The sequence below is a fragment of the Glycine max genome, chromosome 4 (genome assembly GCF_000004515.6).
Source record: "Glycine max cultivar Williams 82 chromosome 4, Glycine_max_v4.0, whole genome shotgun sequence".
In the NCBI taxonomy this organism is placed as follows: Eukaryota; Viridiplantae; Streptophyta; class Magnoliopsida; order Fabales; family Fabaceae; genus Glycine; species Glycine max.
In genome coordinates this window covers 10,769,980-10,797,440 of record NC_016091.4, presented here as the reverse complement: position 1 = coordinate 10,797,440, position 27,461 = coordinate 10,769,980, and the positions used below count along the sequence as shown (strand labels likewise).

The window sequence follows — 27,461 nt, the reverse complement described above, 5'->3', positions numbered from 1 at the left end:
TTAATGTAACAGACAAAAAGGAAGTACTGAGTGCAGCTATTATGTCATGCACTAGATGTCCACCATCATTTTAGGAAGTTTTAGGAATAACTTGGAAGTGGTACGTTTATTTAAAACGAATTCGATTTTTTTATAATTTGTATTACATTATTAACTTATTATCATTTATCTCATCATTTAGTATTTTAACGATCCTAGACCATTGGAGCCAGAGAGATTAAAGGTGATGCGGGTCCAGTGGGCACAATATTATCTCCGAGTTAGAGATCAGAGCTAGGATTTAGGGACATTAAGTTTAGCTTAGTTTACTTTGGTTTAACATTTTTTACATTTCATATATAATTTGAACATTGAATTCATTTGTTGATAGTTGTTTATGATAAATCAATTATTCAATGTTTATTATGATTAAAATCGCTTGAAAGCAGAATAAAATGTTTATTTGCTGTGAATTGGCTCTGAAATTGCATTTTATAGGTACAATTTTTGGGTTTATTGTAAAAAAAGAAAGTTTATATAAAAAAACTTGAAAACAACTTTGGTTATTAACAAAAACCGATGTTAATAAAGTAAACAACATCGTTTATTTACAAAAACCGATGTCAACATGCACCTTAACATCAGTTATTTATAAATAACCGATGTTAATATACAAATGTTAACATCGGTTATTTATAAATAACCGATGTTATATATAACTAATTACAGCAAAATAAGTGTATAGATGATGGATGTTCACATCAGTTATACATGAAAACCGATGTTAATATATTACATTAACATCGGTAACCGTGTCAACGTTCATCATGCATACACTTATTTTGCTATAGTTCTTTGTATATAACATCAGGTATTTAGAAAACCAATGTTATCATTTTTATGTTAAAATCTGTTTTGAAAAACCGATATTAACAATAATACATTCAACATCAGTACTTTCAACATCAGTTTTAAAACCGATGTAGAATGCCTTAAATAACTGATGTTGAAAGTGTATTTTCTAATAGTGGATAGACCAACATTCTGTAGTTGTGATATCATGTTAGGATTAACCTATACAGCATAACAATGATAGTTAGTGACTATGGTTGCATCTTTAGCCATAATAAGATAGTTTCTGCTTACAAACACAATTTACCTCATATCTATGCCGATGTCGCTCGTCAACAAACCTTACATTGTCATACCTATAAAGAATTCCAAATTACCATATCATATATATGTAATATCAACATAATATGCAGTGTAGATCTAAGTACAAAACCACATCAAGCTATAAAGAATTCCAAATTACCATATCATATGTATGCAATATCAACATAATATGGAGTGTAGATCCAAGTACAAAACCACATCAAGTTTTGTTCTTAATTCTTACAATTTTGCGGATTTGCAGTCAACAACTTCAAAGTAAGTTTTTTTGTGTTAAAATAAATTTTTTATTAGTTAATCATTAATTAATTTGAAAATGTTTTTTTAAAATATTATATAAAAAAGATTTTATAAATTAACTAAACTAATTTTAATTTATGAAAAAGTTTTTTCATTTTTTTCTTCTCATAAAAATTAAGACCAACCATAAAAAAATGAACATGTTGCAGTGAAATTTATCTTCTGTTTGACAGATTCCACGCCATTGTTTCGGGATCGGTCCAAAACCTTCATCACTAAAACTCTAGGATTCAGGCCAAACTCCTACCACAAGTCACAACATCAGTAAAAAGAAGGTTAACACTAGGCTTGAAAATTGCTTTAAAAAAGAGCTAGCAATAGATGGAAGAACATTCAGAGATCGATTAAATGAATCATATTAAGTAGCAAGAGCAAAAAAATTATTTTAGTTTAATGATCAATTTATTAGATAAAGGAAAAAAATGTAATCATAGGAAAATTGACTATTGCATAAAGAAAAGGAAAAATAAACTATTGTTATAATATACTATTACTATATAAGTGGTCGAAAAAGAATACACAAGAGTGTGGAAACAAGAACTTAGATAGACATTATAGCTTCCAAGTAAATTTTATTTTTGTTTAAGAAACTATTAAGTAACCAAATGTTGTCACAATTTTTATGTAGAAAAATATGAAACTCATTATTAATTTTTGTAATTTTTTATGGTGGTCACAAACTCAGTATTTTGACATACCAAACTGTCACCATTCAATCAAATTATAACCAAATTTTGTCAAAATTTTCAAACTTGTTAAGGTGAGATCAATTCAAGATGAAGCAAAATAAACCAAACTGAAAAACTCAATTCAAATTTTGTTGATTAAAGCATGTTGTTTAGTTTAGTCATGAAACAAATCAAAATCAATCAAGTAATGTTTTAGTAAACATAATGTTCATAGGGCGTTATTATAAATTGCAAAAAAAATGTTCATAGGCATAATCAATTGATATTATGTTAAAATAAAGTTCAACAATGGCTTTATTGTTATCATACATATGTCCCAAGTGTTTGATTAATTGTACCTATAAACACAATACTAATAAAAAATATCTTAAGTATTGCAGATACTTGAAACATATGTTTATGTATAGGATAAATGCATGAAGTTAAATTACATACTTGAAACATTCGCTGCTTCATCTTCATTAAGTATTGCAGCAAAACCATTAATATATCTCTTGTAAGAATAAAAGATTGCTTCTTGGGCCTTTCCGGTGCTGCGGCGTAAGAAAAAAAAAATCAGTTTATATTGATTTTACCACCATAAGCATAAAAAAATAAAAATAAAAATCATAAGCATAAAAAAATATTAGTTTTAACATCAGAGAATTTCATGAATTTGGGATTAAATTCTATATACCTTCCAACGTATGATTCAAGTAAATCATAATGAGACATTGTGACAGATTCAACATCAATGGAGGAAGGATTTGGACCAAAAGAATGAGATCCTAAGTATACAATATATGACTGACAAAACAAAACATGAAGGGTTAATAACATTCAAATACAAAAATTATTCAAAAGAACACTGTGATGAGCAACACATTTAAAAATATAATCCGGTATGTACCGTCATGAGAAATTTGTAGACATTTTCAATATTAAGAAGCAGAAATAAGAAAATTAAGTGAAGTTTTGAGGTAGAGCTTGCCTGTTTGATTGCTTGAGTAGGATCCTGCAGCAGAACAAAAAGAATAAGTGACAATAACATATGAGAAATGGATGGTGACATTCACTACTACAAAAACATTAATTTACGACGCACCTTCTACATCGGTGTTCAAAACCCGTCGTTGTTGCTTTATCGGTGACATTTTTGTAATTACCATGTTCTTCAACACCGACGGTGGTAGAAAACACTGTTTTTGAAGGCTGCTTTCCCCTTTTTCCACCATGATTTTCAAAGGCACCATCTTAATCCTTGATCGTGATTAATTTACTCACGTGAAACCAACTGGCTAGCTATCTTGCTCAGTCACAGGTGCTTTCCCCTTGCTCAGTCACTACTTGCAGCTAGGTCAGTGTCTCCGTCGTAGCTAGCTATCTTCTACGCCGCGTCACCCCTTCATATAGCATCTTCGGCCACCGTTCACTTACTATGGTCATTTTTGCAGCTAGGTTAGTGTCTCATTTCCCCTATTTCATTCTTACATTACAAAACCTTAAAGTATTTAAATCTATATGAAGCAAGTGGATGTGGAGAGTCAACGATTGTTGCAACAGCAACAACATCATGTTGAGTCCACTATTCATTTGCTTAGCAACATTTTCAATCGGTTAGCAACACTTGTTTCCCAACAATGAGAGATTGCCATCAGGTTTATATATGTGTGCGTGTGTGTGTGTACATTGTTATTGATCATTGTTTCTGTATTCCAATATGATATTCAAGGTATGTTACAATGTGATTAAAGATTCTCTATGCAACATGCATAAAGATAAAGATTCTTTTCTCTCACTCACTTTCTTCGATTCTTGCCAAAAAAGTTGTACTTGTAACTTTTTCTTTAAAAAAAATGTCTATGTGCAGTTTAGGAGATATATGCCTGTGCTCTTTTTTTAGTAGTGATCGCATGAAATTTGTATAAATTAAATGGAGTTTCCGGTCCCCACCACCCTAAATAATGTAGTGTCAACAAAATCATATTACACTTTCTTTTTCATAGATCCAGAAGGTGGGACTCGTGTTATCTACAATAACTTTTACGTTGATTCTTAACAAAGTGCTGTAAGACAGCATCCCATATGCCATGTCTCTCATTTGGTGTCATGACTCCTATCTGATGTCCCTCATTCAAAAATAATTTAAGTACCCAATTAATGGTTTCAAGCATATCCTTTCACCTATATATATTCAAGGCTGAAAGCATTAAGGACCAACACAAATCATTCACATCATAAAGAGTTAAAAATTTAAAATTCTCAAGACTTTTCTTAATTTATGTCCACCAAAATTTACAATCTCTTTCTATTTTTGTTGTGAATTTTGGGGCAATACCATGGTAGTAATAACTCCATGGCAATACCATAGTCTATTAAATTTGGTAATGATACTGTGTGTTATATGTTAAACCATATCGAGATTTGACAAAGGCAAAAAGTAATTAAACAATGTCCTGTGTTGCATTAATTCTCATTCAGGAAACATGTTTCAACATCTGTACAAAATAGAAAATTCTCACAATAAAAGAAAATGCCTTTTGTACTAATCTTTTATTCTAATCTATCTGTGTCTCCAATAACATGATTTACAAGTTATTCAAGTGAGAGGTGACTGTTAGGAACTCATCCTCCCTGCACAGTATTGTGAGACCACCCATTGGATTGTCATACCCGAATTCTTCCTCCACTTGATTCAACAAATCTTGAAAAGTAAGGTTGGTTCAAGTATCATACGAGGATAACAAACCACCTCATTTTGTCTCCAACATAGACTGCAAGGTAGCCCTTTGGTTAGGCATTTGCCCAGGGGACAAAGCTTGCTTGTTGTAGTTATGGTTGTTATTTTTATTTTTTGCATTGTTATTCCCGTTTTCTCCTTTTTTTTATCTTTTTCTGGGCTTCAGTAATACTTATCTGCTTTAAAGGAGTTGATCTCCAAGAAGTTGACCCATTTCCTTTAATATACTACCAGTTTCTATTACATTCCCTCCTTGTTCCAAAAAACAGTTAAAATTACTGACACATGTTAAGAGGCAGACAAAACTTGGTTTTATAATGCGTGTCACTCAATGCTGGGATTTTTCTTGATTACAATATTCAAGTTTTGAATAATTTTTTTTATCATTTTCTGAATATATGTGAGATTTTATTTTTTGAAATCACAGGTTCCACTTTGCAGCATTTTGCCTCATGTTCAGCTGGAGGCTATCGTCTGGGGTATTGGAATAGCTATAGGGGAGGTTCCTCCTGAGTGTATCTCCAGGGAAAATACATTTTATCACTGTAGTTCCCTTACTCTAACAAATTCACTGTTAAGTTTATATAAATATATAGTCTAATTTTAATATCATGCTATGTAGTATTTAGTATTTGCACCTAGCTTGTGGTTTAACCTGCTTCATGAATAAGATGGTGTGAAGGTCTATAACTTGTGTTATTTGGTTACTCCTCTATAGGTGGAGAAAAAAGAAAAAAGTAGCACAATTCCATCTTGTGCTGCTACTAATGGCCTTTTACTTTGATTATGGAAGTCATAATTAAAAAGACATTTCTTGAGTACAATCTGATTTTGGAAGCATACAATAGAAAGGGTATAAAGCTAAAAATTGTACAAGAAACAACCTTTCATCACCAAAACATATACATGATATATATCTATGATAGATATTTTTGTACACCTTAAGTGCCTGAAGAAGCAAGCGTCAAATAACTCACCGGTTTTGAATATTTCAGCTTCACATTTGGCCACTATTTTCAAAATTGAAACAACACTATGTCACAAAAAAGCTCTCTTTGATCCACCTTTCCTAAATTTGCAACCTGGCATCTTTAAAAGCATTCAAAGCAGATTGGTACAGCCTCTGATCTAGTCTTGTTCCTTCTGCTTTCATGTCTTGTAAGAGTTTCACCAATTCATCAACCAAACCAACTTTAGAGAACACACCAACCATTATACCTGCCATGGCCCTATCAATAAGCCCTTCATTCATCCTATACTCATTGAAAAGCTTGACACAGGTTTCAAACTAACCTACTTTACTATAAGCACCAATGATGGAGGACATCACCATGGAATTTATTGACATGGAGCAACCCGTTCTTGCTTTAAATATGACAATTGTCTCATTAAACTAACTTAAATTCATTGTAAACCCTGTAGGAGAAGTTGATGTTCAACACATTGCAGTTTAACATGTCTGTGCCTACAACATATGTTTTTATGAAAAGGTTCCTAAAGGCAGCTCAAGCAGATAGAAAGGTCAGTACTCATTTTTCATGCTATTTAAATTAAATAAGCTTTCTATTGTAATTATTTTCAAAATATTGTCTACACAGGAACATGCTGCTTCAGCAGTTCTCAACTTCAGTGAGGACTGCACACCTCATATGTTAACGCCATACTTGGATGGAATAGTTAGCAAACTACTTGTACTTCTTTAGGTATATTTAATACAGTGTTATTCTTAAGAATAATGTTATTATGGTCATTTTTCTGAATTATCATATGATTGAATTATTCTTTCACCTAATTTTGGATATTCTATACATTTTTTAGAATGGTAAGCAGATGGTGCAAGAAGGTGCCTTAACTGCTTTGGCATCAATTGTTGATTATTCTCAGGTATTTTGTGAACTTCTCAGGCACATTTGCTGAGATTTTCCCATTTGTGTTTACTTGCAGGAACCTAACACAGAGATTTGTGCAAGCATGTTGGATTCATTAATTGAATGAATGCTTATAGGTTTGGATCATGAAATTACATTGATATATATTTTGTCATGCCTCCACTACTTCAATCTGCTTATAGGTTTGGATCATGAATGCTTACCAAAGAGATAATTATTTATTTCATTCATGAATCATGACAATGTGCCAAGTACTGGTTTGAGCATGCTTTTCATGGAAACTATTCATATGTCCATCTGTTTTGAAGGACTAATATTTGGTCAAAAAGGTATCTTGAATCATATGGATGCAGATGCTAGATGCATTTTCTATGTGTCTCTTGAGCTCACTTTTTGCACTTCTTCTTTCTCCCTGCTATTGTTGGCCTTTATTATCCACTGACATTGCATATTAGAGTTATCTAAGTATGCATACACTGATACACATTTATAGGAGAGATGGAAAGTTTTGGAATACTATTTCAATTTTTTTATGCATTACATAATCACCCAAGAATAACAATTTTATTCCATAACAATGTTTTGTGTCCTTAATGCACTTGTTGTAAATGAGAAGTGTATTTTTTCCTCCATTTTTGGTTTGTTGCTTTATATGCTTTGCCTTTCTCCATAGTTTCCTACATGAGTATGTCCCGTTAGCATCGTATTAAATTAATAATTGTATCATATTTTCTTGAATAGTATCCTTACTAATCATAAGGAGATTTATTTTCTTCCAGGTTACAGACAAAAGGTGAAGGACATTGTTCAAGGTGCTTTATTCCCTGAAGCTGGTCTAGATAATAGAGTTGGTCATGCTGGGGGAGTAGGTGGACTCGTGATTGTTCGAGATCTTGACTTGTTATCCTATTGTGAGTCCTGCTTGCTTCATATGTACTTATTTTCAAAATATTAATTTATTTATATCATGCTTAATTATATATTATTAAATTAACTAAAACCATAATATATAGTAAAAAAATTATATGTACTCACTACTACAAAAAACACAAACAAAGACGGTGGAAAACAACATACAAAGACGGTGGAGCACCGTCTTTGAATCCAACGTCGTCGAAAGTTTATGACGGTCCTATAAAACCCGTCTTAGAAAAACATTATCTTCTAAGACGGTCGTTAGCTAACGACCGTCTTAGAAATGTAACTTTCTAAGACGGTCGTTAGCTAATCACCGTCTTAGAAAGTACCTTTCTAAGACGTTTCTTAGCTAACCACTGCCTTAAAAAGGTAACTTTCTAAGACGGTGGTTAGCTAACGACTGTCTTAGAAAGTTACCTTTCTAAGATAGTCATTAGCTAACGACCGTCTTAGAATGTTATTTTGAAAAAAAAATATTTAATTTAAAAAATAATAAAAGCATTATTATGAAACCATACAAATATAACAAAGCATGAAAAAATGCTCAAATATTGACATTAATAGCAGGCTTGCACCTCACACTGTGATTGAAAATAACAAATAAAGGAACAAGTCCATTGACCAAGACATAAAACCAGCAAGAAAAAATATGGAGAACAAATGAGGTTTTGGATCCATAAAATTATGCAGCTCTAAACCATTTAATTAAATGCAAGTAGCAGAGAATGCCAAAAGTAAATGAAAATTACTATATATTACTAATAACGGGTTACCTACAGAACAAAAGTGATTAATATCTTAGACACTATATATTTATCTACACCAAAAGACACTATATATTTATATTTATCTTAGTTTTTAATTTATTTAATTTTTATATCTATGAAATTGAAAACAAATATTTATATCTATAGACTAATGCATAAATTGCCTTGCCTTGACAAAGGAACAAAGAAAACTAAACAAATGAACCATGCTTCCAGCAAACACAGCCATTACAACCAGAGAGTAAATGCACCTCCTCAAGGTTAAACATAAGGCAACCTAAAGAGGCTTTAAGGCAAGGGAAACCAAAACTTTCAAGAATATTCAAAGCCTCACAACAAATTTGTCTGAACTAATGTGAATGTCATTTATAGTTTTACCTAAAAAATGGTGAAAATTAAATAAATTGTTAGAATTAAAGATAAAGAAATATAATCAAGTTTAGAATGGTCACATACAAGCCATTCCTTGTGACCCTGAAATCCATTTGGATTGAGGATTTTCACTGCGACTTGAATCCCCGTTCCAGGTCATGCTGCAAAGTTCCCATGCTCGTTGGTGTCTAACCATATTATTTGTAACATTTCTTCCTGTTGATTTATATGGAAAAATATAAGAAAGCAATGTGACCGAGAGTATGTTGTTACTACAAGCATACATGTTTATTGCATGCAACTTATATTTAAGTACATTGAAAATAGCATAATAAAAGAACGTGTGACATGATTTTAGGAACGCCTGCCGACAATGAAAAATAAAATAAACTAACTTATCCACTAAAAAAATGACATATTCTTAATTTCTTATTTTGACTTATCCAAACTAAAACCACTGCATTAAAAAGTCACTTTCTCAACAATTTACATGTTAGATGTCCAAAAAAAAAAAAACTCCCGTTAAGTCCCGCAACAAACATTCATATATACAAACCACAATTTCAGCTACGTACTAAGTATTGTTTTATTTTATTTTTCAATAAATAATCTAAACACTACACGAGATTTTAATCCTCTTGTCTTATATATATATATATATATATATATATATATATATATATATATATATATATAGAAATTCCCAACTTCTATACCAATCTATTAATGTATGAATTACACAATTCCATATAAGTGTTGATTAGAAATGTTTTTTAATTGAAACAAGAAACAAGTATGAATTCTAAGAATGGTCTGAAAAAAGGTAGAATATATATACCTTGAAGTTGTTTGTTTTTAGCATTGACGAAGTCTTTTCCTTTAGAATTGAGAGGCATGCAACATAATAAAATTCTAAACTTCTTCCAAAATTTCTGGCTTTTTCATAGGTACCTTGAAGAACATCTTTTGAATTTTCTCTTGCTCTCCATATTTTTAACTCAGAACCCTAAGCATTTGACAGATATGCACAAAATTCTTCCACTTTTGAGAGGTGCTTTAGCTTGTATAGTTTTGCAGGCTGCAAGCACAATAGCTTTACAAAGTTGGAAATACTAAACAGGACCGCAAAGAAATGCCATGCAAAAAAACATACAAACAACGATCCCAAAAAATATAAGAGAAAAAAAACAGCAAATTACTTCAAGTACTCCTCCCATAGAATACTTCAAAACTCGAAGAAAAGCCGATGTCCTCAGCCCCTTCGATTTCGCTGTAGGAAACACCACGCTGTCACCAACAACTACACAAAAAGCACACGAAACAAATCAAGCATTATTGCACAAACCATAGCTAATCCTAACACGAAATGAGTGCAGAAGCTTCAAAGTGTAGTTATAAGAAGCCAATGTTCACATAAGAGTAGTTAGCTTAATTTCTTAAAAGCTAAAACATGATGGAATCTCGTGCAAGCGAAATCAAAGTAGCGGCGAGTATAGGTAATAATAGTTGGATGGTGAATGAAAGAGAGATATTTAGGAAGAGTTGGGTAACTCGAGAGAACGAGAACATTGGGCTTGGCCATGCGACCGAGCTTAGAGGAAGATTTTCCTAAGATGCCGTGACACTAGGCAGAGAGAGGGAAGAGAAGAAAGAGGCAAAGAGAGGGAAGAGAAAGAGGCAAAAGAGAAAGAGACAGAGAGAGGGAAGAGAAAGAGGCAGAGAGGAGTGGAAATGTGCATTGCCCGAGACGCCAAGAGAGAAAGTCACAATAAAAGCTAATTAAGGTGTACAACTGTTTCATGAGAGAGAGAAAGCAAAAAAATGTAACATTCAATTACGACGGTTTTTCAAAATAACTGTTTTTAAACTCACAAATTTAAGACGTTTATTTAAAAATCGTTTTCTTTATTAATAAATTTATTACAATTCTATCCCTGATATTTTTTAGAAACGGTTTTTGATCCACCGTCTTAATTAACGCGTCGTAATAAATGCTTTTTTTAGTAGTGACTTATCATAATTACTTGACAATAATAATTTTTAAATTTTCAGCATATACATAGGTTTTAGTTAATATAATAGTATATTATTATGTTTATTATTAATTATTAATCTAATTAAGCAACATTTTAAATTCTTGTTGAAATTTATTTATAAATATAAATAATTATTTTTAATTATAAATTTAATTTAAATAAATTAATATTAACATTTCTACGTTGGTCGTAAAAGGACTGTCTTAGAAACACGTCAAGCAACAACGTAGAAAACACTGGTTTCTACATCGGTCGTAAAAGGACCGTCTTAGAAATCACATGTTTCTACGACGGCAGTTAGTCTATGACCGATGTAGAAACTAGTGTTTTCTACGTCGTTCTTGTCGTAAGTAACAACTTGCTTTATGACGTGTTTCTAAGATGGTCATTTTACGGCCGATGTAGAAAGATCCGACATCTACAACGACGTTACTTTCAAAGACAGGCTTCCACCATCTTTGAAAGGCTTTTTGCACCAACGTAGAACGCTGTTTTTTTAGTAGTGATTGTTTGGCACAATAAATTTCAGAGATGTGCAAGGTGTCTATGTTTTCCCTTACTTATATTGTTATTTTGTGACAATTTTTTAAATCAAATCAACCTGCTGGTGTGATTACGGTAAAAAATCATTTTAATGTTTTCTAAGGCAAGAAACACACCTTCGAATTAAATGAGATATTGTTGGTGAAGATAAGTAATTAAAAAAGCCTCCATATATGCACAACAAAATATAACCTTTAGCACAAATAGATCCAAGAATCAGCACCACTGAACACACCATACATCAGTCAAATAAGCTAAAAAAACCCATTCAAGCTAATGGTTAACTTATATGTCATTACACCATAAACGTAGATCCAATGCAAAAGCTTATTTTTAGTCATATGCAATACAATTAGGTTTCTAAATAACTTACATGGTATAACAATGATGTCGGACAATGAAGATTAATTTTACATATGAATAGGAGGAAGAACAACATGTACCTTAGATTCCCCTTTTCTGGCAGCAGCAACTAGTGAAGACATCGACAACCTATCACCAGGCCCAAAAATGCTGCTAAGGCGTATGTAGCACGTTAGGAGCCCATTAGTCCCATTAGCTTTAATAACCAATGCCTCACCCTCGGCTTTCGTTGCTGAATAATGATCATTAGGCTGAAACAAATCGAATTCAGCTTAGGACTACCCCAATTCATCTAATAACAACATAAACATATAAAGCTAGCCCCAGTTCTCAAAGACTCGTATATACTATTCTCAAGTAAGTTGCTAAAGTGTGTACTGAATGCACATAAGGCATTGTTTCATTTCCATTATGAATTCCATGAACATCATCGAAGAAGATGCTGGGAAAGCTAGGGTAAACGAGACAGCTAGTGTAAATGAGATGCTTCACATTCAACACCATGCAAGCATCGATGACATTATGCGCCCCTAACAAAACGAAGATCTAAGCAGCCTTCAAACATGCAGAAGAAGAGTGACTGAGGTTCTTACCTTGCACATTGATGGAATGATGAAGCTGGTAGTTGTTAATGGAAGAGTTTGGAGCAGCCATGTGGAACACCACCTCAACTCCCTCCAACGCTGCACTATTCATGTCAGAGTGAGAAATGTATGTTGAGATAAGAGGTTGGTTGGTTACCTTTTAGAACTTGGGCCTTGTTGCAAAAATCCAGGGAGACATATTGGGCTCGGCCAGAGTGCAAGGCCTGGCCGAGAAGGCCTAACTGCTCGGCAAGCTCGAGAACAATGTTGACTTCCAAATCGACGATGCGAATGTAGTACTCCTTGTGACGAATTAGCATTTCCACCAAATGCCTCCTCTTCTCACGACGTGCATCCACTTCTCACAGACCTCCGTCGAACTGTCAACCCTCTCCCATTGGTTAGTGGTGGGGTCCACTTCTCACGACGTGCATCCACTTCTCACAGACCTCCGTCGAACTGTCAACCCTCTCCCATTGGTTAGTGGTGGGGTCCACTTCTCACGACGTGCATCCACTTCTCATCGGACCAAATGCCAGCGATGCAGCCACCAAGGACGTAGATCTTGCCGTGGAGGACTCCTGCGGTGGCGAATTCGCAGCTGACGCACATGGAGGGACTGCGGAGCCAGCGGTTGAAGTGGCAGTCAATGAGCCAGATGTTGGGGGAGGGGAGGTCGTGGATGGAGCCGCCGAGGACATAGATGGTGGGGCCGAGGATGGCGTAGGCGGAGCCGACGGCGGGGGAGGGGATCGAGGGAAGGGGAGCGAGGAGGGTGTTATTAGGGTTTGTGGGGTGGAGCGTGAAGCATTGGAGGAGAAAGGAGTCACGTGAGTCATGGAGAGTGAGAGGGGAAGTTTAGTTAGAAGACGAAAGAGTGGAGAGAGAAATAAAATTTTAAAAATAATGAAAAGTATTCTAAAAATGATAATTTTCTAAGGCGGTTTTATAAAACCCTTTTAGAATGACAATCTTCTAAGGTGGTTTTTGTAAGACCGTCATAAAACTTTTACATTTATTTACGAAAGTGTCACCGTGTTTCTTTCTAAGTTGGTTATTCAACAACCAACGTAAAATCAGTGTCGTAAAAAAATATTTTTGTAGTAGTGAATATTTAAATATTTTTTTATGTGCAAGAAAAAAAAGGTTAATTGCATTACTTATATAGGGTTTTCTTTTTGTACTCTTAGTAACCATTTTTGTTGTCCTTATCTTTACTTGTTTGCTGGTACTAATGGGCCAAGGATTGAAACAGGATTTTGAAGTGGACAACTAGTAACGCCTCAAAGTCTTGCATGAGATTCTAAGGGACATCTAACTGTTTCAACTACTGGTACTTAATACTTACCCAAGTATTCCTCTCCTTTGAAAATATTTCCCCAAAGGATAACAAAATTGTTAGTCCCACAATGGTCCCCATTTCTCTGTCTGTGTGAGACCCACAATTTTGAATCTTAGTAGTACTACTAAATTGTTGGCTTCTATAGCAAGAATTCATAAATTATTTAAACTTTCTTTTTAAGCACACATTAATTATTTAAACTTAGAATTAAATACTTTTGGATGTTTCATGCACTCATAATGAAAGTTCATTTGAATTTGAATTTTTAATCTTTAGGCCTGAAAACCACCTATTCTTTGCTCCTGATTTCTATGGTGCACAATACACACAAACGCATACAGACAAACCCACACGCAGTATCATTCTATTCTCATGCTTCTTATTGTAATTACTTGATTAACTACCTAGTTAACAACAAAATGTATGAATTAATTATTTATTATTTATTCAGGTTGCATGCTCCAACCATTCAATACTATGCAGAATCAACAAATACGCCATGAGACTACAAGCAATTCCTCTGGACGCGGATCTTTAGTGCCTTCTACGTATGAAATGTTTGGCCTCAGATTTCCACTTTGTTTACTTGTTTTAAAAAAATGTTATTTAAAGCTTTATATATAAATTAAAAAATTATTAAATAGCCACAAGTTTAGAAAAATATAATTACATTTGTTTAATTTATCTTTTTCTTATTTAATTGATATTATCTCTTCTTTTACTTTATAGAGATGTCAAAAAACTTAATAAATTAAAAGTGGACAACTAATAATAATTAGTGTCTTTTTCAATTGAGGAGGGGTCAAAATACTCTTTCCAATAACTATCTATGTATCAATCTCTGTGTGTGTTAATTTTATTAATCAAATTGCTGAATTAAAAGTTTTTATTAAATAAATGAGGTTTATAATTACTCCGTTAAATAATTAAATTTAATGTATAATGTATTTCTTAAAAAATATAAGTAAAAGTTGATTATAGAACTACATAAATACAAATGTTAAATTTATTTAAATTGTAATGTATACGATTGTTGAGTTAATATTAAAATATTCAGCTATTGAATTAATAAAATATATATATATATATATATATATATATATATATATATATATATATATAGTTTTTGAAGGGAATAACTTTAAAAAAAGAGTTATCAATAGAGTAACTTGATTTTTTTTAATTAATTTGTTGTATGAACAATTTAAAACCGACAGGTATATCCATTTATCAAATATGACATTTTCATTATGTTAACGATATTCTCTTATTGGCATCCCCCGTTGTATGAAAATCAGGATCAACGTCATCATTCCCAAGTCATGATACCTAATGGTCATGGACTACAAAATGGTGGCTTTGTGCAATAGTGTTGATCAAACTTTATCAATAACCATTAACACTCTCGCCTTGAAGGATGCTATGACATTTTTTACCAACTGCATAAGCAGTACATTAATTTCCATATGATAATTAATAATTCATTAACTTTGCAATAAATAGGTCCCAAGGAGTACCAAATCAGATTAGCAAATACAATCAAAGGATGAACACTCCTAATCTACAACAGGAGAGTAACACAAGATGACAGACACATAACTCAAGGGTGGCTTAGATTACACCAATTTTAAAGTACCAGTTTTTTATTTTTGATATTATTTTTTTATCTCCGTCTCGTCTGAAACAACAAAGATTATTTTCATCTCAATGATATGATTTTACTGTAATAATTTTATTCACGCGTCAAATTTTTTACACTATTTTTACATTGGTTTTTAGACAATATAATAAATTAAAAAACAAACTTTATTGTTATCTATATTTTTATTTTCTCAGTAAAAAGATAAATGATAAAATGAAAATTTTTTATAGAGTGCAACAAGTAGCCACAATGTCAACAAAAGAAGTCCATATTCAAGGCATCATAGGAAAACTTTCTTAACCTTTATCGACTATGTAATTTACTGCATGTTATCTATGATTTCTCCTGCAATTTACATCATGTAAAATGAGTATATCAGTGAATATTGGAAAGTGTTCCGGTTGATTTTCTTATAAGGCATCGACCAAGAAGAAAATGTAAAAAGCAAAGCACTTTTTATATTTGAGAAGTTATTCTTATATAATAATATTGTTAACAAAATTTACAAACATTGAGAGATGTAAGCAAAGAAGATACTAAATTTCCATCATAATTTGTTATTAATTGGAGTGAAAGAAAGAAAGAAAAAGGAAGAAAAAAAATACACTGAGAAATTGAAAAATGTGACAATTGATATGATAAAAAGTAAGAAAAAATGTAGTGAAAATAAGAGGGAAAAATTAAGTATATATTTATAATAATCCTTAGAAAAGAAGAGTAGATAAGCATAATACAATGAAAAGAGATAAAAAAATTATTTATATTGTGAAAAATATTAAATAAATAATATAACTTGCTAAATTTTTATTAGAAAAGAGACACTAGGGAAAGAAAAAGAAGAAATAGAACTATAAAAATAATACGAGATATGACATTATAAAGAGATAAATAATGAGAAATGAAATTGTTGATGAAGTGTTTGATATATTGTAAGTTTTGTATACACTCCTAAAATTATATATTATGGAAGTTTGTAAAACTCTTTTCCCAAGTTAAGGGCCTTGTATACTTGGCATTCTTATTTACGTTGTTAAATGTGTGCTTAGGACACAACCTTCTGAAGCAATCCAAAGAGTACTCAACATGAATCCGACAAGAACAGTTACACACAATGTTCTTTCTGCTCCGCAAAATCAAAGTGGGAGGGTGAAAACATCTGAAGCATTTCTTTTCTTTTTATTTAAGACGATGATGATGATAATGTATAATCACAATTGTAAGTTATAAAATATGTTAAGCTGTACAATATTGTTAACAGGGTACGTGCAATTATGATCTAGGAAACCAGCTGTGTCACTAAGAGTGGTAAAACCCATATCATCAAGATGTTCTCCTTTTGTGTATGCATGTGCATATAGATTTTTTTTTTCTTTTTTATTAAATATTATTATTCTTGGAAACAACTAAAGACGGAAAAATGGATGTTGCATGACCGAGATGTTATGAACCACCACGTCTTGGTCGTCCCCGAAAACAATCTGCGCCAGAAGAGTAGTCTTCTCAACATCGATAGGTAAGCGTTTTACTCAAATTCCTAAATTGTAGCTTACTGTCGCAATAGTCTCCAAAAATAAAACTAAAATGTCTTGAAATTTAATGCATTGAAGATATTTAGTCAAATAAGTATTGAAAGTGTAACGTGCTATTAGAGTCCTAAAACTGTAGTTAACTCACCATGCATGCGTTAATATGTTGTTTTTCTCACCTTATTGCGATAAATAATTTATGAATCCAAGAATGAGATTATGAGATTCTTTTAATTGGTGTTTTTAATTTTTTGAGAAGTTGCAGAAGGGTTTTTCCAAAAGAGGAAAAGCTGCAACAAGAACAAAGTACTCCTGACAGTGTAGTTAATAGAGATCAAAACACCATACCTACAAATCCAACTACTGCTCCTAGGTAGATTCCGCTCATGAGCCAATTTCCCTACTGCTCATTCTCACCATCCCCTTCTGGATTTAACTCTCACACTTGAAAGTGCAGAAGAAACTTTTTTTTTTTTTTATGGTTTTGAATTTTAAGGCATTTTGTAAACTTTGTCTATGACACGAAATTTGAGAGGACGGGTATTCCCATTTACCCCATCTCAGATTATTCAAACCACCATCACCACCACCATCAGGTAATTACAATTCTCTAAACCACTCACTTTATTTTTATTAAATACCAGTTGCCAATGTGCAAAAATTTGATACTATATTGCCAATAATTAGTTTTCTTGTTATTCAGAAATATTCTAGCAAGGTACTGTGAGTCTTCATCGTTACAGAAAAATTACATTGCAAGTCGTTATTGCAGATAGTTAATTTCTTCATGTAGAGAACGAATTTGCCTAGCATGCTCAAATGAAGCGTCAAGTGCCTGAATTGCTCAAGAGCATTTAAATTGGAATAGAAACAAAGACTATAGTTTCCAGTAATATTAGTTGCACACATAAAATTTGACAAAACTAGAAGATAAAAGGTTATGTAATAAATTTTAGAGTGCAAATAATATTATCTGGGCCTTACATGTCGATGTTGTTTTCGTGTACATTTACCAATTTTGCAAGGCAGTACAGGATATATTTATCATTGGCTGGTGTTAATGTTTTTGGGACATCTAGCAGGTCAAACACTACTAAAAAATAAATTTTTATGACATTAATTTTACGTTATTTGATAAAAAATCTTCTTAAAAAGAAAAACAGTGGTAATTGTGTAAATAAATTCAACAGTCTTGTAAAAATCATTTTAGAAGAATTTCATTCTAAGACAATTTTTGAAAAATCATCTTAGAATATTTTTTACTGTTCTAAATATCTCCCTCCACTCTCTCGCACTCTCACTCTTCAACTTCCAGTCTCTCTCTTCGACTTTCCCCCTTTAGGGTTCTTCACACCGTCACAAGAGGGACCAAGGCCACCTCCCTGTCAACACCCTCCACAAGGTTGCCATCAAGGCTGTCGATGTTCTCACCGTCATGGCCATCCGAGTCGAGCTCTCTCCCTCGTGAAGTCCGCCAGCACTTCCCTCAATAGCAAAGTCGTTAGCCAATACTCCTCGCTCCCCTAGCCGTCGTTACCCTCGAAATCCATTTTCATTAAAATAGGTGTTTTTTTAGCTCATCGTTTTGGTCTCATATTGTTGAAGTGCGATGCCATGGATCCAGATCAGGGCTCTTCAAAAGCCTGGAAGGTAACTCACATACACCAAATCCCATTCTTTCTCTAAAAATGTTAATTTTGGTTGAAATTGATGTTTGTTTGTTGTGTGTGGTTCATTCAGCTCAAGTTTAAATTAAACCCACGAATCTCAAACCAGTCTGAACTCCCAAAACGTAATTGAGCAAATTCACTTTGAATTCCGCATAGATAGAAAAAGATATTAGAATATGAAAAGTCAAAATCCAATATTATATATATTACGTAATTTTCTTTCATTTTGTTTAAATGCTCGAAAGAAAAAGAGGTTAGAATAAAATTCAAAATGTTTATATTCTAAAGTCAATACGAACTTTTAACTTTTTTAAATCTCTTTTATAGTTTTAATTCGTTTTGGTCCTTTTTTTTATCTCTTTTATAATTTTCATTCGTTTTGGTCCTTTTATCAAATTATTTTATTCAGTTGAATGAATCAACAAAAAAGAATAATTGTTTTTTTTGTTTAGGGTGGTTTTATGTTGGGGAGATTCGAGGGGAGAAAACACCGGGAAGATTTACACATGTGAACCACAAGTTGCCACATAAGTGAACCTGACACCACACTCTAATCCAAAATCTTAAGGCTTAGGTTTATGGGTTTTCTCCTCACTTATATGGTGCTCAACCTTTATACTTCTACCCGATGTGAGACTTCACCTCACACTTGTACTCCAATAGTTTTATACATATAAACTTAGATTAATTAAATAATTTATCTAATATCTAAGTACCTGATTCTACGCGAAAAGAAAAGGAATAACAGATTCGAATCTCAACTAGTGTTCTAAGCATTACATTACCTTTTTCAAGATTTTTTTTCTTTAAATAATTAACATAACTATCAATTAAGGTGAAGAAGTTTAAAATGTCCTTTGACTCATGCTTGCAATACATAGTATGCTTACATTGAAGACTCGGACGTGGATATTAGCTAGCTCTTTGAAAGAGGCATGAAGATGGAACACTAACTTGTTTGAACGCCAAAGAAGTAGTAGGGGTCATCACTATTGACCATAAATAAGTCCACTTATAAGCATACTTTTATTCATTCAATCGCCTTTGCATTGCACACGCAACACTGATAGAAGGATGACTAGCTAGCTTGCAAAACAACAACCAAAGGGGGTTAGTGGAGGTAGCAACCACATAGCAGCCGTCAATGTAACACCCTCTAATAACCTTCCTACACCATCTCATCAGGATGACTCCTCAAATCATGAGGTCCTTCTCCTTCTTTCTCTTTATTTTTAATTTTTTTATACAAAATTTAGATCAATTATTCATGTATTTAACTTTTGTTCTGAAGAAGTTCATTTAAGTTGTGATTTTTACATATAAGTTCTCAAGTCACATTTTTTTGGGGCACTTATGTATAGGGTGACTCTAATTAATTAGCTTGATGTATCTGATATATACATTTTAAATATTGGTGCATTAATGATGATACAAAAAACTGGGTGGAAAAAGTTCCTTTCACATGTAGGTCCCGACTTTTTGGTCTCCTTGGCTTACCTTGATATGGAAATAGTAACTCTCTCACTCTTTAATATATGTGTATTCCTTTATGGCCTGACATATACCTGTGTCTGTGTGCTTATTGGTTATTTTCCATCTACGCAGTGGAAACTGATCTACAAGCTAGAGCTGACCACAAATATCTGGTATAGAAATTAAGCAACGAACTAAGAATGCAAACCAAATTACAGGAAATACGGATGTAGAAACCATAACATATACTTGCACAAAAACTAAAGATGTATTGATATGAGGTTTTCTTAGCTTAAATAAAAAAATATAAGCTATAAAATTGAAATTATATGTTGTGTTGTATTCAGCTGTTGTGGCTAACACTAATTGGACTGGTGTTTGAGCTTATAATTCAATCATTGGCTGCGAGTCTCAGCGTAGCCATTGGTAAGATCCTAAACGAACACTGCAAAATGCATGTGTGATTATTGTGATTTGAATTTTGCAGGCAAACATCTTTCAAGGTTGTGCAGATGCAGTCAAGTTAGAGGCCTATGCAGATGCAGTTAGGTTTTCCTCCCTCATTATCAGGCATATGGAGATTCTTCATTCCCGGATTGTAAGCAATCTTCTGTAGAAGCAATAGCTGTTGTAGTAAAAAAACTTGAAGGTATAGTTCTTATACATGTGTCAGACTATTTGGACATGAACCATGGGCCAAAATGCAAGTAAGGGGACACTATGGATTTCTTTATCTATTCCTTTTTGAAATTATTTTGGGCATGTAAAATAAACAACATCTTATTTAATTGTTAAGTTATTATTTTGCTGTATCCTACCTCCCTTGACATTTTTCTCTCTAACGAGGGGAAGCTATTTTCAGATTTTGAATCAATACAAGTGAGACTTGATGCAGCAGTACTTCTTAAGCAGTTGGATTTTCCGGTTTGTACTTCTTTTTTTAAAAAATAAGATGTGTTATTTTATCCCATGTTTTCTATTATAAAAATCAATGCGAAAGGATTTTATTTATTTATTTATTTATTTTATTTATTATTATTATTATTATTATTATTATTATTATTATTATCAAATGAGAGAAAAGATTAATATAGTGCTAATTTAAATTTGAGCATTTCAATATTTCAGTCAAATGTAATTATTTTTGCTTATTAAAAAGGCTATTTAATAACTCTCTTAATTCTAGTTGTAGCACATTTACCTTATACAAGGATTGTTAAACAGGTCCTGCAATTGTCTTTGAAGGAGAGAAGACAATGATTGCTACCATCAAGTTTTAAGGTATTCCTTTCTATTTTACATAGAACTAAGCATATAGGGATAAATTTGGCTACAATATTGTCAAGAGACTCAAGAGTGTTGTTTGAATGTAGTCTGAAGAATTGCAATGTGTGTATTTCTTTCTATTTTACCAGTAATATGTTTTGTGTGCATGCTAATGTGTGTATAACTTTCTTCAACTCATGAAGTACGATTTATTTCAGTGTTATGAGAACCACCTAGTTTGGTTTTTCTCTAATAACCTAGAGTCACTACTAAAAAAAGGCTTTCTACATCGCTCCATTAACATCGGTTATTGCAAAAACCGATGTTAACGAAAGCACGGTGGCATTTTTATAATTAAATGAAGTTACTTAACATCGGTTTTAGCAAAACCGATGTTAACTACTTCATGTTAACATCGGCTATTTAAAAAACCCATGTTAACATGATGTTAAGATGAATATGGTAACATCGGTTTTGGCAAAACCGATGTTAACTTCATAGAGTTAACATCGGTTTTGAGAAAACCGATGTTAAGGAGTTGATCTTAACATTGGTTTTTAAAAAAACCGATGTAACCTAGTTGATGTTAACATCGGTTTTGCCAAAACTGATGTTAACTATATTCAGTTAACATCGGTTATCCTTAAAAAACCAATGTTATTATATTTATAAGTTAAAACGTTGACATTTCACAACCCGCACGCTCGAAAACCTTGCACTTGCTCTTCCTTGCTCTTCTCTTTCTCCTCCTGCCTGAAATCACTCTTTTTTTTCTCCTCCCGCCTGAAATCTGCCAGAAACCGCTCCCTCGACACCCACATTGTCCCACATTGTTTTCAATACTGCCGGAAACCCCTCGCTCGAACCCACAGAACCCCCTACACTGCTCTTGAAACTGTGGCTCGAAGAAAACCCTACATACACTCCTTCGCTAGGTACTAGGGTGTTGAAACACTCGTGGGTGCTCAAAGCTCAAAGCTTTCTCCGTGAGGTATGTAGGTCAACTTCGTGTTCTTTGTGGGTTGCTGTACCTGTGTGCAGGATGTTAGAAGGATGCTAAGTTTGGAAGGAGTGATGTGGTTATTGCACGTTGGTAGAAATATGCTAAGTTTGAGTGGGTGTTCATGTTTTATTGATGATAATAATAATAATAATACGTCTTCAGTTGCAGTATTGCTGATTGAGGTACGAGGAAAGCTTCAAGTTTCGTGCCATTTTGTTAGATCTCACTGTCATTGTCATTGTTTGGGTTCGAGGTAAGCTTGGTCTCTTTTTCATTTGTAGTTTAGTTAGAAAACATGTTGAAGTTTGTCTCTGTTAAGAGGATTATAAAATTCCCACCTATATATATGATGTACATATTATAAAATGCAGTTTACTAAAAGATGCTTAACAACTACACAATCCCTGTCACTGGCCTAATAATAAAATTTTGAGGGGATGTCTGTTTGATTAATTTGGCATAAATGAAAAAAATTGAAAGAAAAGTATAATACATTTACAGTGTAAATGTTTTGGAAGTATCATAAGCATTTTGATTTTAGAGATCGAGAAATAAAAAAGATATATCAGTTATACAAATGTGTGTAAAAGTAATATAGTTTACTAATTTGTCCTGTACTTTTTTGTTCAATGTTGTAAATAGTGGTTAGGTATGATGTGACTGATTGGGTTAGTGAAAATTGATTGGGCAGGGTTTGAGCAGAAAGTTGGTCCATATATTGTCTGCGTTGCTTTTTCTAGTTTCTTGGGCAATTTTCAGGTATCCCATTTCTTCAATTTTTGAATCTTTGATACTAGTTTACGTGTGTGAACTACAATGCATTGATTGCTGGTGTTGCTGTAATGTTTGAATGTTTTGATGTAATTGCTAGGATTGCAATAACTCCCGTAAGGCTACCTACTTTGCTGCTTTTGTTCCTCTGGTCAATTGCTTGAGTCTTTTGGTCAATTGTGTATATTAGAGTTGTAGTTAATTATATTGATGAATACTAAAGAAATGTAGAGAAAATGCTTGACTCTTTCTCATCATGCTGACTAACTAGTTTGTAGGTTCAATATCCTTTAGAAGTCCAACTATTTGTTGCATGCAGAGATACGTATTTTAAGTGGAAACATTTACATTCAAATAGAATTCAATTCTTAAAAAAAAATAGAAGCATGTTCACCTGAAGTATAGCTTTTAGAAAGACGACTAAAATGTTGTGTGACACACTACTGCTCTTTCTCTATCTTTCTGTCTCTCTCTGCTATCTTTTGTCTTCACCACTATTTGACACACTGCTGCCCTCTATATGGCGTAAACTCGATAGCTGATACATAGACACACACACACACACACACACAAATGAATGCATTGGGTAAAAAGTTAGGGTAGCACCTATTGTAAAAAAGATGGTAGATTCTTGCCTTAGAGGGTTGAGCATGTGTGAGGATGATCTTATAAGCCTTAGTAAAGAGAGTAGATCAGATGGAGGATAGCCTAGTCACTAGAGGCAGAGGGAGACTAAGAAAAACCATAAGCAAAAGAATTAAAAAAGATTTAGAGATATAATGGAACATTATGGCATTGTCTGATTCATGTAGTGAACTCCACCTAGTGGGAAAAGGCTTGGTTGTTGTTGTTTTATCAGTCACTGAATAGAGTTGGTTTTACTAATTAGGGTCCTTCAGTTATCCCAAAATAAGATATATGGCAATACAAGTACATTCAGCCACTCCAAATACATAACTTAAACATACACAACTGATGAAGGAATCAGATTCCTTCTATTTCACATTTATTTAAAGCCAAGGACAATACTTCAGCAACCATAGAGCCCTTAGATAGAGATACTGTTGGGAATTCCTATGAAAGTCAATCCCTCCTCACTAGAAGGATAGAGCAAAGTGTAAGGCATTTTAGCTGGCCCATAGCGGTTTCTCAATGTCTCATCATTGTTCTTCTATATAAGTTTCTTTTCAATCTCTTCAAGATTCTTTCCAAACCTCTTAAAGGCCTTTAATGGCCCGACATTAGAAGTCCAGTAGTCACCACCATCTCTCTGCCCAAGGTAGAACTCATCAGATGCGTGCCTTGATAAAATTTCTATAATTGTAAGGTCAATGAGGGTCTCTTTCTTGCCAGTAATAGTCTTCAAAAACTCCTTCTCAGGGTTCTTAGCCAACGCATCATATTCAGGAGACCCTTTCTCAGGCATGAATCTCCTGCTAATAGTTGGCCTATTCAGGATTAAACCTCCATATGGATACTGTCCAAAGTTAACAGCAACATGAAGAGCTGAAGCAATCCATATGAGGGTAGCGGAAGCTTCAACCAACTCTTCACGAGTTTGCATCTTTTGCCACCATGGCTTATCCTTCAAATCCCCATGACCCACCTCTATAAGTTCTTTCCACCAAGCTTGGAGCTCGGGGTCTTTTTGAAGTTCCTCATCTGACTTGTAGTAGAATGAGACATATTCTTCCACCCAAGACTTGATAGCATCCCATATCTCTAGCCCATCAGAAGCATAAGGATAGTCCTCAATCAAAAGTCGAACTCCATGGGGAGCAGATGGATCCTTAACAGCAACTCCTCTGAATTAAAAGCACCCAAATAACATTGATTAGCACAAGAGTTATATCAAGCCTGAAGCCTTTTTTCTTCTTATGCCATTGATGACTTTTTATATCATGCATTCATGTGTTCCCCCATTGTATGCACTTTGTGATTTCTTTTCTTTTTTAATTTATTGTCAAACACAAAACTAGAGCTGAATCGGAACAAGAAACTGTTTCCAACACAAAAGACTAGAGCTGAATCCAAACAAACAGAAACAATCATGGCTAGAAATAAAAAATAAATAAATTAATATAGAATTAGATTGATGGAAAATTTGGGACTGTTATTCGTTCGTTGGCGAGACTGAGAATGCGGTGACAAAGTTAATTTCTGGCTTATCAGACCAGCCTGGGCTTTGAAATAGGCTAGGTCAGGCCTTAAGAATTGGTCCATAACAAGCCTTGGTCCATAACAGGTAAAAACCTTGATTTATTTTAATAACTAAATTGATAAAATTTACATTTTATAATAACTAATCAAAAGTGTAACTTTATAAAATTTGGCAAACATGCCAAAGACTAGAGAAGGTAGATATATAAGTGACTTCCATACTTGGAAAAGAGAATAAATTAATAAGTAATTATTGAGTCATTAAATTAACCGAGCTAATATTCTTATTAACCTAATTTTTATTTTGCTCAACTTCTTCTAACTAACCTAATAATATAAGGCTATGTTGAACAAAGTATTTTAGTTACCTTTAAGTTTTTTTTTTTTTTAGTTGAAAAACTTATTTAACTGTTTGGTAAGTAAGTTTTTTTAATAGCTTCTTAATAGTTTTTAATGTTTTTTAAAATACTACTTGGAATAGTATTTTTTAAAACCCTAGCTTCTAACTTTTAACTTTTTTATATTTTCTTCCATTTTTATTCTCAATACATTTGTTCAATTTTTTTTATTATCTGTTTAAAATAAATCATAATTTTATTATTTTTATATCATTTTACACTTTTACAACTACTTCAAGAATTAGTTTTATGGAACACTTATAATTTAATATGTTTTTCAGTTTTCAACTAGCAATTTTCAACTTTCAGAATAACTTTCTCAATTTTGATTTGATATAATATGAATGTTTATTACACATGAATGCATGATATAAAAAGTCAAACGATTAGTAAAGAAAAAAGTCAAATGATTTTATTCGGAAATAAAATATGATTTAGTTTCATTAAAAAAATGTAATTATGGAGGAAAAATTCTTTTAATATCTTTTTTATTCCTAAAACTTGAATAAATAATGGACCTAAAATTTTCTCAATATTTGTGTTATTTATCTTGAATTTAAACCTGTTTAACTCCTTATTATTTAGAACCACAAATGTTGATAACTAATTATTGTTTGATAAACTATTGTACCCAAAGATATATCACTGTCATTTTCTTTATTAAGTAAGTGGTAGCAATGTAGATGAAGGATCCGTTGAGGGAGAATGAGATGATTGATCATTCAAATCAATGGTAGAAGATAGAAACCCCATCCCATGTGAGAATGGAAATTAGGAATAGTGGGTGCATCATTCTATTTGCACCCTCCCACTCCTTTCCCTCTACCAGACATGCTCTTATTTTCTTACTCGTTGTCCACTCTAGCATAATCAATTAGAGAGAAAGAGAGAGAAGTCTATCTATCCATCATCAAGGTAGTAGCAGTAGTAGTAGGAACACCCAAACGGCATAGTAGTGAATGAAATTGGGGAGAGGAGAGGACGAAGGGCTTGTCCTTTACAGATTGTACTTACTCCCATGCCCCCACCAACCAACACTCTCCATTCTCATTTCATTTCTCTATATAAATAGCCAAACCGTACTATACTATACTCTCCATTCTCTATACCAATGTTGATGTTAACCTCCTACCCCTAGGGTTCCTCTGTAGATGAATAATAATTAAGGTGTCTCTATCTTTGTTTCTGTTTCTGACCACATTGACTCCGATGAATTCCCACCCAACTTCATTCTTGTCGCTGTTGCTGTCTCTTCTTTTGCTCATTATCTCTACTCCTTCCTCCTCCCTCCCAGAGCTTAGATCTCTCCTCGAATTCAAGAAAGGCATAACCCATGTGTAATAAACATTCATATTATACATCGGTATACATGTTGTATCCAGGGAATTATATGCTAAAGTCATTTTGCTGGTTTAGATTCCTAAGGTCCCTACACCATTGGGAATGCCAACCTTTGACAGATAATGAAGTATATATTAGTAATGCAATCCTTCTCATTTTCTTAACATTCAATTTCAATGGATGGCCAGCTTTCTTTTTTTTTCTCGTGGTTGACCGCTGATTTTTCTTTTGTAGTTTTCTTTCTGTCCACTTTTATTGTAACATCCTGGAAATTTCTACCCGGAATTTTTGAAAACGATGTATTTTGAATGATTATATATATAAGTATTATTCAGTGTATATGCATATATGTTCTTGGTAGAAATAGGAGTAGTGGGGGCAAGATACGCGGGTTAGGCTAATTAAGGAAGAGAAATCCATAACTGGGAGGTTATGGGTTAATTCTTAAGTAATTAGTCTAAAAATCATCGTTTTGCATGCGACTTAAAATTTAACGAAACCAGCCTCTGAACCACGCTCGGGGTTTTATTCTTAGCG

At 33.1% G+C, this 27,461-nt stretch overlaps 2 protein-coding genes across 2 annotated transcripts; both read right to left on the bottom strand.

The window, feature by feature from the left end:
• Nucleotides 1-9,812: 9,812 nt before the first annotated feature.
• LOC100809319 (3beta-hydroxysteroid-dehydrogenase/decarboxylase-like) lies at nucleotides 9,813-13,171 on the bottom strand. Its single transcript, XM_041014627.1, has 7 exons — nucleotides 12,862-13,171; nucleotides 12,490-12,690; nucleotides 12,342-12,431; nucleotides 12,127-12,278; nucleotides 11,829-11,999; nucleotides 10,031-10,093; nucleotides 9,813-9,884 (listed from the first exon to the last, which is right to left on the bottom strand). Exons 1-7 carry the CDS (start codon nucleotides 13,169-13,171, stop codon nucleotides 9,813-9,815), a joined length of 1,059 nt encoding a protein of 352 aa, XP_040870561.1.
• Nucleotides 13,172-23,953: 10,782 nt separating this feature from the next.
• LOC106798389 (linoleate 9S-lipoxygenase-4-like) lies at nucleotides 23,954-24,823 on the bottom strand. The gene has a single exon (XM_041014579.1). The coding sequence runs from the start codon at nucleotides 24,587-24,589 to the stop codon at nucleotides 24,197-24,199; it is 393 nt and encodes a 130-aa protein (XP_040870513.1). The 5' UTR covers nucleotides 24,590-24,823; the 3' UTR covers nucleotides 23,954-24,196.
• Nucleotides 24,824-27,461: the final 2,638 nt, after the last annotated feature.

Excerpts from the sequence above, each read along its gene's own strand:
- LOC100809319 (XM_041014627.1), bottom strand. The coding sequence starts at position 13,171 with ATGACTCACGTGACTCCTTTCTCCTCCAATGCTTCACGCTCCACCCCA. Across the intron at positions 12,691-12,861 it reads GGCTGCATCGCTGGCATTTG|TGGATGCACGTCGTGAGAAG; the intron begins GTCCGATGAGAA and ends GTCTGTGAGAAG. Across the intron at positions 9,885-10,030 it reads GCTTTTCTTCGAGTTTTGAA|CCTGCAAAACTATACAAGCT; the intron begins GTATTCTATGGG and ends TTGTGCTTGCAG.
- LOC106798389 (XM_041014579.1), bottom strand. The coding sequence starts at position 24,589 with ATGCAAACTCGTGAAGAGTTGGTTGAAGCTTCCGCTACCCTCATATGG.